The 12,245-nt window shown below is 56.0% G+C and overlaps 1 protein-coding gene across 1 annotated transcript in view; it reads left to right on the forward strand.

The window, feature by feature from the left end:
• Positions 1-1,170: 1,170 nt before the first annotated feature.
• UNKL (unk like zinc finger) overlaps positions 1,171-12,245 on the forward strand; it is a gene marked incomplete at both ends in the record, with an annotated part of 45,709 nt that continues 34,634 nt past the window's right edge. Inside the window, 2 exons of the mRNA XM_080702308.1 lie at positions 1,171-1,259; positions 4,620-4,829. Coding sequence (XP_080558434.1) covers positions 1,171-1,259; positions 4,620-4,829 — 299 coding nt within the window. The remainder of the gene's footprint in view (positions 1,260-4,619; positions 4,830-12,245) is intronic.

The raw sequence follows: 12,245 nt of genomic DNA on the forward strand, positions 1-12,245 counted from the left end.
CCCAGGGGCATTCTACCTCCAAGCTACACCCCCAGCCCTATTTTTTATTCCTTATTTAATTTATTTTATTTTATTTTTTTATTTTTGGTGGTACTAGGGGTGGAACCCAGAAGCTTTCTACCTCCAGGTTACACTCCCAGCCCTATTTTGTATTTTATTTGGAAACAGGGTCTCACTAAGTTGCTGAGAGCCTCACTCAGTAGCTGAGGCTGGCTTTGAACCTGCGTGATCCTCCTGTCTCAGCCTCCCAAGCGCAAGGATTACAAGCGTGCCCACCATGCCCTGGGAGGCCCTGTTTAAAAAAATGGCTGGGCTAGAAGAGTGGATTTGTATTAAATCCCTAGCACAACAAAAGCAAATAGCTAATTGTTATTCAGTATCAGGGATGGAACTCAGGGACATTTCTACCTTCCAGCTACGCCCCCAGTTCCACTTTTTTTTTTTTTGGGGGGGGTCTGGGGATGGAACCCAGGGGCATTCTACCTCTGAGCTACACCCCTGCCCTATTTTTTATTCTTTATTTTGAAGCAGGGTCTCCCTGAGTTGCAGAGGGCCTACTAAGTAGCTAAGGCTGTCCGCGAACCGTAATCCTCCGGTCTCAGCCTCCCGAATGCTGGGATTACTTACGAGCGTGCGCCACCACGCCCGACTGAGATATAATTCACATATTATTCAGTTTAGCCACTAAAAGGGCACAATTTTGCTGAGGCTGGCTTCGAACCTGTGATCCTCCAGTCTCGCTTCCCAAGTACTAGGATTAAAGCGTGCGCACCGGGCCCGGCTGAAGCGCGCGATTAAGCCATCGCCAGGGCCGTATGGGGGCGGCCACGGCCAGGGTCGAGACTTGGACGTGGGGTGGGCGCTCCCAGGACCAGCGCCGGCCACCTGCCTCTGCCCCGGGATTTCCTGGCCGTCCCGCGGCTCGCTCCGTCGGGGCGGGGCGGGGCTGGGGACGGGGCCAGCGGCGCGCCCCGTCGGGGCGTGGCCGGGCTGTGGGGGCGTGGCCAGCGGCGCGCCCCGTCGGGGCGGGGCGGGGCCGGCGCGCTCCGTCGGGGGCGGGGCCGGGGGCGGGGCCGCCGCGGCGGGGGGCGCGGGGGGCTCCGCGCGGGGGGAGATCCGGGGGCGGGGGCGCCGGCGCGGCGCATGCGCGCTGCATTGTTTTGACTGAAAATGCCGTCGGTTTCGAAAACGGCGGCGGCGGCGGCGGCGGCGGCGCTGAACGGGTCCCCCCCGCAGACCGAGAAGCCGACCCACTACAGGTCAGTGCCCGGCCCCGCCCTGGACGCCGGCGCGCCGCCGGGGCGGGAGGCCCGCGCCCGGCCGGCCTGCGTGGCCGCGAGCTGCCGCCGCCCGCGCCGCCGGGGCTGGGCCGAGCGGGCCGGGCGGGCCGGGGCCGCCGCCGCTGCAGGGGGGCCCGCGCCGGGGCCGGGGGGGCCGGCCTGCGTGGTGCTAGGTCTGCCGCAGGGACGGAGGCCGCGGTGGCTGGGGTCCGAGCGGCTGTCGCGCCGGGGTCGGGGCGGTGGGGTGCGGGAGGCCGCGCCGGGACCCAGGGGAGCCTGCGGGGCGGGGGTGGGGATGGCCACGTGGGGTCGGTGGGCTCCGAGGGGGGCGCTGCGCCTCGGGGAGGGCTGCACGCGAGGTCCGAGACTGTGCCTCTGGGGGCCGGGGACAGGGGCTGGGGTCCCCGGGGGGCTCCCAGGAAGAGGGAGGGGTAATGCAGTCCAGGGTCGCGGGGCTCCGAGTCGGGGGCGGCGTGCCTAGGATGGAGGCTGCACTTGGGTGGGGGCCGCGCTCCGGGTTGGAGAGCGCGCCTGGCCGGGCGGGTTGGGCCGCCTGGGTCCTCCGGGCTCCGTGTGGGGCGTTCCGTCCGGGACCGAGAGGCGTGGGAGGCCGCGACTGGGGATGGAGGCCGTGTCTGGGGGTGTCAGGGGTCCCGGCGATGCTCCCGGGCTGGGGAGAGGTTATGGCCACCTGAGGGCGCTGGGCGCCAGCGAGGGTCTTTGCACCTTGGATGGAGAGCCGCGTGTGATGTTGGGGGACCACCTCTGGGGTCCGGGAGTCCGCGCTGTGGGCCAGGGAACTGTCCGGGGTCGCGCCTGGGGTGTGGGGGTCAGGACTGGCTGGGGTCGCGCCTGGGGTGTGGGGGTCAGGACTGGCTGGGGTCGCGCCTGGGGTGTGGGGGTCAGGACTGGCTGGGGTCGCTCCTGGGTGTGGGGGTCAGGACTGGCTGGGGTCGCGCCTGGGGTGTGGGGGTCAGGACTGGCTGGGGTCGCGCCTGGGGTGTGGGGGTCAGGACTGGCTGGGGTCGCGCCTGGGGTGTGGGGGTCAGGACTGGCTGGGGTCGCTCCTGGGTGTGGGGGTCAGGACTGGCTGGGGTCGCGCCTGGGGTGTGGGGGTCAGGACTGGCTGGGGTCGCTCCTGGGTGTGGGGGTCAGGACTGGCTGGGGTCGCTCCTGGGTGTGGGGGTCAGGACTGGCTGGGGTCGCGCCTGGGGTGTGGGGGTCAGGACTGGCTGGGGTCGCTCCTGGGGTGTGGGGGTCAGGACTGTGTGGGGTTGCGCCTGGGGTGTGGGGGGTCAGGACTGGCTGTGGTCGCGCCTGGGGTGTGGGGGTCAGGACTGTGTGGGGTTGCACCTGGGGTGTGGGGGTCAGGACTGGCTGTGGTCACGCCTGGGGTGTGGGGTCAGGACTGGCTGGGGTCGCTCCTGGGGTGTGGGGGTCAGGACTGACTGGGATTGTGCCTGGCGTGTGGGGGTCAGGACTGGCTGGGGTCGCTCCTGGGGCGTGGGGGTCAGGACTGACTGGGATTGTGCCTGGCGTGTGGGGGTCAGGACTGGCTGGGGTCACGCCTGGGGTGTGGGGGTCAGGACTGACTGGGATTGTGCCTGGCGTGTGGGGGTCAGGACTGGCTGGGGATGCTCCTGGGGTGTGGGGGTCAGGACTGGCTGGGGTCACGCCTGGGGTGTGGGGGTTAGGACTGTGTGGGGTCGCTCCTGGGGCGTGGGGGTTTAGGACTGTGTGGGGTCGCGCCTGGGGTGTGGGGGTCAGGACTGTGGGGTTGCGCCTGGGGTGTGGGGGGTCAGGACTGGCTGTGGTCGCGCCTGGGGTGTGGGGGTCAGGACTGTGTGGGGTTGCGCCTGGGGTGTGGGGGGTCAGGACTGGCTGGGGTCACGCCTGGGGTGTGGGGTCAGGACTGGCTGGGGTCGCTCCTGGGGTGTGGGGGTCAGGACTGACTGGGATTGTGCCTGGCGTGTGGGGGTCAGGAATGGCTGGGGTCGTTCCTGGGGTGTGGGGGTCAGGACTGGCTGGGGTCGCTTTTGGGGTGTGGGGGTCAGGACTGGCTGGGGTCGCTTTTGGGGTGTGGGGGTCAGGACTGGCTGGGGTCACGCCTGGGGTGTGGGGTCAGGACTGGCTGGGGTCGCTTCTGGGGTGTGGGGGTCAGGACTGGCTGAGGTCACTCCTGGGGTGTGGGGTCAGGACTGTCTGGGGTTGTTCCTGGGTGTGGGGGTCAGGACTGGCTGGGGATGCTCCTGGGGTGTGGGGTCAGGACTGACTGGGGTCGCGCCTGGGGTTTGGGGGTCAGGACTGGCTGGGGTCACGCCTGGGGTGTGGGGTCAGGACTGGCTGGGGATGCTCCTGGGGTGTGGGGTCAGGACTGGCTGGGGTCGCACCTGGGGTGTGGGGGTCAGGACTGGCTGGGGTTACGCCTCGGGTGTGGGGGTCAAAACTGACTGGGGTCGCGCCTGGGGTGTGGGGTCAGGACTGGCTGGGGTCACGCCTGGGGTGTGGGGTCAGGACTGGCTGGGGTCGCTTCTGGGGTGTGGGGGTCAGGACTGGCTGGGGTCGCTTCTGGGGTGTGGGGGTCAGGACTGGCTGGGGTCGTTCCTGGGGTGTGGGGGTCAGGACTGGCTGGGGTTGCTTCTGGGGTGTGGGGGTCAGGACTGGCTGGGGTCGCACCTGGGGTTTGGGGGTCAGGACTGGCTGGGGTCACGCCTGGGGTGTGGGGTCAGGACTGGCTGGGGTCGCTCCTGGGGTGTGGGGTCAGGACTGGCTGGGGATGCTCCTGGGGTGTGGGGTCAGGACTGGCTGGGGTCGCGCCTGGGGTGTGGGGGTCAGGACTGGCTGGGGTTGCGCCTGGGGTGTGGGGGTCAAGACTGGCTGGGGTCACGCCTGGGGTGTGGGGGTCAGGACTGGCTGGGGTCTCGCCTAGGGTGTGGGGGTCAGGACTGGCTGGGGTCGTTCCTGGGGTGTGGGGTCAGGACTGACTGGGGTCGTTCCTGGGGTGTGGGGTCAGGACTGGCTGGGGTCGTTCCTGGGGTGTGGGGTCAGGACTGTCTGGGGTCGTTCCTGGGTGTGGGGTCAGGACTGGCTGGGGTCGTTCCTGGGGTGTGGGGTCAGGACTGGCTGGGGTCGTTCCTGGGTGTGGGGTCAGGACTGGCTGGGGTCGTGGGGGTGTGGGGTCACGACTGGATGGGGTCGTGGGGGTGTGGGGTCACGACTGGCTGGGGTCGTGGGGGTGTGGGCGCCCGTGCGGCGGGCACCTACCCACGCCCAGGATCCCAGGCCGCCCTCCGGTGGCGCTGGTGGCGGGAGCGAGCGCAAGGCTGTTCGTCTTTCTAGGTATCTGAAGGAGTTTCGGACGGAGCAGTGCTCCCTGTTCCTGCAGCACAAGTGCGGCCAGCACAGGCCGTTCACCTGCTTCCATTGGCATTTCCTAAATCAGCGTCGACGCAGACCGCTCCGCAGGCGGGACGGCACCTTCAACTACAGCCCCGACGTGTACTGCTGCAAGTACGACGAGGCCACCGGCCTGTGCCCGGACGGGGACGAGTAAGTGGGCTGGGGGCGCTGCGGGGTGGGGGCGCTGGCCCAGCATGGTGCTGAGGAGGGAATGCAGTTTTGTTCTCAGGCTCTCCAGTGATGTCCCCTTGAGGACGGTTGGAAGGAGTATGCATTTGGGATAGCTTGTGTGGTTCAGGCTTCTCTGTCTCTCTTTTTGAAATGTGGTACTGGGAACTGAATCACACCTGGCCGAAACTTCTCTCACTCTTGATTTCCACCCAGTTCCCTCCCTTCCCTTCCTTAGGACCTCCCCAGAAGAGACGGTGCTTAGACTTGTGAGGCACAAGTGGTCAGCTGCTGTTCAGTCAGCTCTCCACATGCAAGTTGTTTGGGTGTTTTTTTTCTTTATATATTTCAGCTTTTAAAGAATTGATAGGACCATATGTGAAGTTATATGCTTATAATACCAGTACTTGGGAGTACAGGAGAATCAAATTCCAGACCTCCTCAGCAATTTAGTGAAACCCTGTTTCTCAATAAAAAAATAAAATAGGGGTGTAGAACAGAGGTAGGACATTTGGGTTACTCAGTACTATAAAATAGTGATATGAGCCGGGCGTGGTGGCGCACGCTTGTAATCCCCGCGCTTGGGAGGTGGAGACAGGAGGATCGCACAGTTTTGAAGCCAGCCGCACAGGTTTGAAGCCAGCCGCGCTGGTTTAAGAGACCCTGTTTCCAAAAAAAAAAAAAAAAAAAAAAGTATGAAAATAGGTCTGGGAGTGTAGCCCGGAGGTAGAAGAGTTTCCAGGAACCCCAGTACCACCAAAAAAAAAAAAAAAAAAAAAAAAGATATGAAAGTTGTTTGCAGAGTATCATTTTATGTAAAATTTCCAAAGTTTAGGAAATTAGGATTTTGAAGCTGGGCGTGGTGGCACACACTTGTAATCCCAGCATTTGGGATATCATGAGAAAGGAGGACCATGGTTCAAGAACAGCCTCAACTACTTAGTGAGGCCCTTTGCAACTCAGGGAGACCCTTTTTCAAAATAAAGAATAAAAAATAGGGCCGAGCGTGTAGCCCAGAGATAGAAAGAATGCCCTGGGTTCCATCCCCAGTACTACAAAAAAAAAAAAAAAAAAAAAAGATTTTGAGCCGGTGTGGTGGCGCTTGCCTATAATTCCAGTACTTGGAAGGCTGAGACAGGAGGGTCACAAGTTTGAGGACAGCCTCAGCAATTTAGTAAGGCTCTCAGCAACTTAGTGAAACTGTTTTTCAAATTTAAAGAAATTAAAAATAGCTGAGGATTACAAGTGCACGCTTGTAATCCCAGCATTCGGGAGGCTGAGACTGGAGGATCACAGTTTGCAGACAGCCTCAGGTAATTAGTGAGGCTCTCTGCAACTTAGTGAGACTCTGTTTCAAAATAAAGAATACAAAATAAAGAATACAAAATAGAGCTGGGGGTATAGCTCAGAGGTAGAATGCCTCTGGGTTCCATCCCCAGTACTACAAAAAGAAAAATAAATAAATAGATAGGAAATAATAAAATATAAAAAGGACTGGGGTATAGCTCGGAGGTAGAATGATGCTTCTCTAGCACCACCGAAAAAAAAAAAGAGAGAGAGAAAAAGAAAGAGTTTTGAGCCGGACGTGGTGGTGGCGCACGCTTGTAATCCCAGCATTCGGGAGGCTGAGACTGGAGGATTGTGGTTCGCGGACAGCCTCAGCTACTAAGTGAGGCCCTCTGCAACTCAGTGAGACCTGGTTTCAAAATAAAGAATAAAAAATACGGCAGGGGCTGTAGCTCGGAGGTCAAATGGCCCTGGGTTCCATTCCCAGACCCCCCCCCCAAAAAAAAAAAGACTAAGAAAATAGGACTAGGGGTGTAGCTTGGAAGTAGAATGCCCCTGGGTTCCATCCTCATTACTGCAAAACAAAAGAAAAAAAGAAAAAGAAAAAAAAAGAAAGCTTTGTTTGAATTGGTTTTTTTCTTTTCTTTTTAACAAGTTTCCTAATGGTGTTACAAACAGATGTCTTTATTTTGAAATACAAATACAAAGTCCAAAGCAGATGGCATCTCCACGTCATGGTGTAGGGTCTCAAGAGGCTTTACCTCTCCAGGCTTTGGGGAGGATGCGGGGCGCTGTCCTGCCGTCCTGAGGGGGTCAGGGCTGCCTGGCCCTTTGAAGGGATCTGATTCTTATGTGCTCTCTGTTCTTTTTTTTTTTGCGGTACTGGGGGTACTGGAGTTGGAACCCAGGGTACTCTACCTCTGTGCTATACCCCCAGTCCTATTTATTTATTATTATTTTTTTGAAACAGAGTCTCACTAAGTTGCAAAGGGCCTCACTAAGTAGCTGAGGCTGTCCACAAACCTGTCTCTGGCTCCCACATCCTGGGATTACAAGTGCTACCACGCCCAGTTCTCTTTTTTTTTTTTCCTCGGGTCTGGGGATGGAACCCAGGGGCATTCAACCTCTGAGCTACACCCTCTGCCCTAGTTTTTGTTTTTGTTTTTGTTTTTGTTTTGGTGGTACTGGGGGTGGAACCCAGAGGCTTTCTACCTCCAGGCTATCCTCCCAGACCTATTTTATATTTTATTTGGAAACAGGGTCTCACTAAGTTGCTGAGAGCCTCACTAAGTAGCTGAGGCTGGTTTCGAACCGGTGAGATCTTCCTGTCTCAGCCTCCCAAGCGTGGGGATTACAAGCGTGCGCCACCACGCCCGGCGCTCTCTTTTTGAAGACAGTTTTCACTCTGCCAAACATGGACAACTGTTTCCTCCCTCCCTCCCTTTCTTTCTTTCTTTCTTTTCCTCTTTCATAGGGATGGAACCCAGGGGCATTCTAACTCTGAGCTATACCCCAACCCTGTTTTATTTTTTATTTTATTTTATTTATTTTTGGTGGTACTGGGGGTGGAACCCAGGGGCCTTCTACCTCTGGGCTATACTCCCAGACCTATTTTATATTTTATTTGGAAACAGGGTCTCTTAAACCAGCTGAGGCTGGCTCCGAACCTGCATGATCCTGTCTCAGCCTCCCAAGTACGGGGATTATAAGCGTGCGCCACCACGCCCGGCTTATTTTTTATTTTTATTTATTACTATTATTATTATTATTATTATTATTATTATTATATTTTTTTGGTGGTACTGGGGTTCCTGGAAGCCCTTCTACCTCCGGGCTACACTCCCAGACCTGTTTTTACATTTTTTTATTTGGAAACAGGGTCTCTTAAGCCAGTGAGGCTGGCTTCGAACCAGCTCGATCCTCCTGTCTCCGCCTCCCAAGCGCGGGGATGACAAGCGTGCCCACCACGCCCGGCTTATTTTTTATTTTGAAACAGAGCCTTGCTAAATTGTTTGAGGGGCTCTCAGTTGCCGAGGTTGTCCTCAGGCCTGTGATTCTCCTTTCTCAGCCTCCCAAGTACTGGGATTTCAGACATGTTTCACCACTCACAGTTTTTTTCCTTTTTGAGACCCTGTTTCAAAAAATACTTCAAGCCAGGTGTGGTGGCGCACACTTGTAATCCCATTGCTTGGGAGGCTGAGACAGGAGGAGCGCACAGGTTTGAAGGCAGCCTCAGCTACTTAGTGAGGCTCTCAGCAACTTAGTGAGACTTTATTTCCAAATAAATTATAAAATAGGGCTGGGGGTGTAGCCCGGAGGTAGAAAGGCCCTGGGTTCCACCCCCAGTACCACACACACAAAATAATTTAGGCCAAGCTGGCTGTGGTGGCCATGCCTATAATCCCAGTACTTGGAAGGCTGAGATAGGAGAATATCAGTTTCAAGGCCAGCCTTAGCAGTTTAGCAAGATACCCTGTTTCAAGGTCCTGGGTTCAGTACACACACACACACACACACACACACACACACACACTCCCCCCCCCACCTTAGTGGTTATTTGGGTTCCAGAATCTGAGTGGTATTGAGTTCTTACTAGGGGGATGAGCAGAACAGTACTGCAGTGAACACCTTCTTTTTTCTTTTTGTTTTGCAGTACTGGGGATGGAACCCAGGGGTATTCTACCTCCAACTACACCCCTAGCTCTATTTTTTCTTCCTTCCTTCCTGTCTTCCTTCTTTCCTTTCTTTCTTTCTTTGCAGTACTGGGGGTAGAACCCAAGGGCATTCTACCTCTGAGCGACACCCCCTGCCTTATTTATTTATTTATTTATTTATTTATTTATTTATTTATTTATTTATTGGTGGTACTGGGGTTCCTGGAAGCCCTTCTGCCTCTGGGCTACACTCCCAGACCTATTTTTTATATTTTTATTTGGAAACAGGGTCTCTTAAGCCAGTGCGGCTGGCTTTGAACCTACACGATCCTCCTGTCTCCTCCTCCCAAGCGCGGGGATTACAAGCGTGCACCACCACACCTGGCTATTCTTTATTTTAGAAACAGGGTCTCACTGAGTTGCAAGGAGCCTCACTAAGTAGCTGAGGCTGTCCACAAACCGCGATCCTCTGGTCTTGTCTCCTGAATGCTGGGATTACAAAAGTGCCCCATAGCTGGGCGTGGTGGTGCACGCTTGTCATCCCAGCATTCGGGAGGCTGAGACCAGGAGGATCGCGGTTCGTGGACAGCCTCAGCTACTTACTGAGGCCCTCTGCAACTTAGTGAGACCTTGTTTCAAAATAAAGAATAGAAAATAGGGCAGGGGGTGTAGCCCGGAGGTTTCATCCCTAGACCCGTAAAAAAAAGAAAAGAAAAAAAAGTGTGCCACCACACCTGGCTTCATTTTTTTTTTTTTTTTTGGGTGGAGGATACTAGGGATGGAACCCAGGCCCTTTCTACCTCCAGGCTATACTCCCAGATCTATTTTTTAATACTTTATTTGGAAACAGGGTCTCACTAAGTTGCTGAGAGCCTCACTAAGTAGCTGAGCTGGCTTCTAACCTGCGCGATCCTCCTGTCTCAGCCTCCCAAGCGCGGGGATTACAAGCGTGCGCCACCACGCCCGGCTGCAGTTTATTATTGGGCAACACACCAGGACTAGGATATTGTTTGATGTGCTCTGTTTGGACACATGCTGTGTACATCTATACCTAGTGAGATAGTGTCACGTGTCTCTCTTTTTTCTTTTCTTTTTTCAGTAGATGAAATCCAGGGACATTCTATTTCTGAGCTACACCCCAGCCCTATTTTTCAGGTCTTTATTTTGAAACAAGGTCTCACTAAGTTGCAAAGGGCCTCACTAAGTAGCTGAGGCTGTCCACGAACCACGATCTTCCTGTCTCAGCCTCCCGAATGCTGGGATTACAAACGTGGGCAACCACACCTGACTTTTTTTTTTTTTTTTTTTTGATACTGGGAATTGAATCCAGATGCATTCTACCTCTGAACTATAGTCTCAGTCCTTTAATTTTTTTTTTTTATAAGTTGCTGAGACTGGCCTGGAACCTGCCATCCTCCTGTCTTAGCCTCCAAGTGCTGGGATCATAGGAGTGTGCCACCACCCCGGGCTGCCACGTCTTATTACAGATTTGTTTGCAGCTCTTTTCCTGTAGGTGAAGGGCTTGTTCCAGCCCTTCAACATGCACTGGACAGGCCGCCTCCCTCGGGAATCTTGCCTGTGTACTTAGTACTCCTCCTGAAGTGGGTGTGGTGGCCTATGCTTGTGATCCCAGTGGGAGGCTGAGATAGGAGCATCACAGGTTTGGGACAGCCTCAGGAAGTAGTGAGGTTCTAACTCACCTAGCGAGGTCCTGTTTCAAGATAGGGCTGGGGTGTAGTCCTGAGGTGGGGTGCCCTGGGGTTCACTTTCAGCCCCCGGTACCCACAATAACAGAAACAAGTAGCGCCCCTTCCGTGGCGGGGGCTCCCGCACTGCACATGGAGTGGCCAGTTGGTCCCACTGAGTTGCTTATTTTGCATCATGCGGGTTGCCATGGAGACTGTACACATTTTAGAGCAAGGATGGGGTCTTCTTTTTTTTTTTTTTTGGTGGTACTGAGGATGGAATCCAGGGGCATTGTACCTCTGAGCTACACCCCCTGCCCTAGCTTTTATTTTGAAACAGTCTCACTGAGTTGCAAAGAACCTCACTGGTCTCAGCCTCCCAAATGCTGGGATCGCAAGCGTGCGGCACCAGGCCCAGTCTTTTATTTGTGTATTGGGTTTCAACATTTCTATTTTGGGGATAGAAATATTATTTATTTATTTTTTGTGGGACTGGGGATTGAACCCGGAGGAATTTTACCTTTAAGCTAAACCCTCAGCCTGATTTTATTTCTTATTTGGGAACAGGGTCTCGCTAAATTATTGAGGCTGGCTTTTTTTTTTGTTTTTGTTTTTTTTTTTTGGTGGTACTGGGGTTCCTGGAAGCCCTTCTATCTCCGGGCTACACTCCCAGACCTATTTTTACATTTTTATTTGGAAACAGGGTCTCCTAAGCCAGCGCGCGCAGCTAGCTTCGAACCTGCGCGATCCTCCTGTCTCTGCCTCCCAAGCGCGGGGATTACAAGCGTGCGCCACCACGCCCGGCGAGGCTGGCTTTGAACCCGTAACCCTCCTGTCTCAGCCTCCCAAGTACCAGGATTACAAGGAGCACCACCACGCCTGGCCAACCTGTTATTTTACCCATGAATGTGCACCAGAGAGCAATGACCCGTCAGCCAGTGCCAAGCAGTGTATCTGTCCTTGGTGCTGCTAGGGCCACTGTGGCAGAGTGGTAGGGTCCCAGAAGGCTGCCACCCTCCTCCCGTGGCAGCCCCCTTCCCTGCGGCTACCCCGCCATAATCCCGGTTCTGCAGGGTTCGGCCTCTCCACCCTGTAGCTGTCATTGCCTCACAGGGTGCTTGGAGTGTCCTTCCACATCCCCCATGGGCACCCCTGCGGTTACCCCCTTCCTGGGTAGTCAGTACACCCCCCATCACCCCATCTCCTGGGTGCCCTGAGCACTCCCACGGTCACCACCCTCACCCTCTAGGGCTCACTCCCGCCCAAAGCCTCCTAAGGTCAAGCCGGGCGTGGTGGCGCACGCTTGTAATCCCTGCACTTGGGAGGCTGAGACAGGAGGATCCCACAGGTTCAAAGCCAGCCTCAGCTACTTAGAGAGGCCCTCAGCAACTTAGTGGGAACCTGTTTCCAAATAAAGTATAAAATAGGTCTGGAGTATAGCCCGGAGGTAGAAAAGCCCCTGGGTTCCACCCCAGTACCACAAAACAAAACAAAAAAAACCCTCAGGTCTTCTGGCCCCTGCTCACTTAGTACCCTTGTTCTGGTGGACACGCCCCCATCGCAGTCTAGACTGTGATTGGCTGCTGCAGGCACACATGTCGCCATGGGAACTGGCCTCCATAATGAGCAGACTGCCTGGGTGGCCAGGCCTGGGGTGCGCATTCACACCTGTGCATGCCCAGTACAGGTATTTTTCAGGCTGTACTGGTATTTTTCAGGCTGTCAGGAAGTTACAGCCTCAAAGCTGCTCCTGGGCCCCATGTGGGTCTTTG

Source organism: Muscardinus avellanarius, assembly GCF_963383645.1.
Source record: "Muscardinus avellanarius genome assembly, chromosome: 10".
Taxonomy (NCBI): domain Eukaryota; kingdom Metazoa; phylum Chordata; class Mammalia; order Rodentia; family Gliridae; genus Muscardinus; species Muscardinus avellanarius.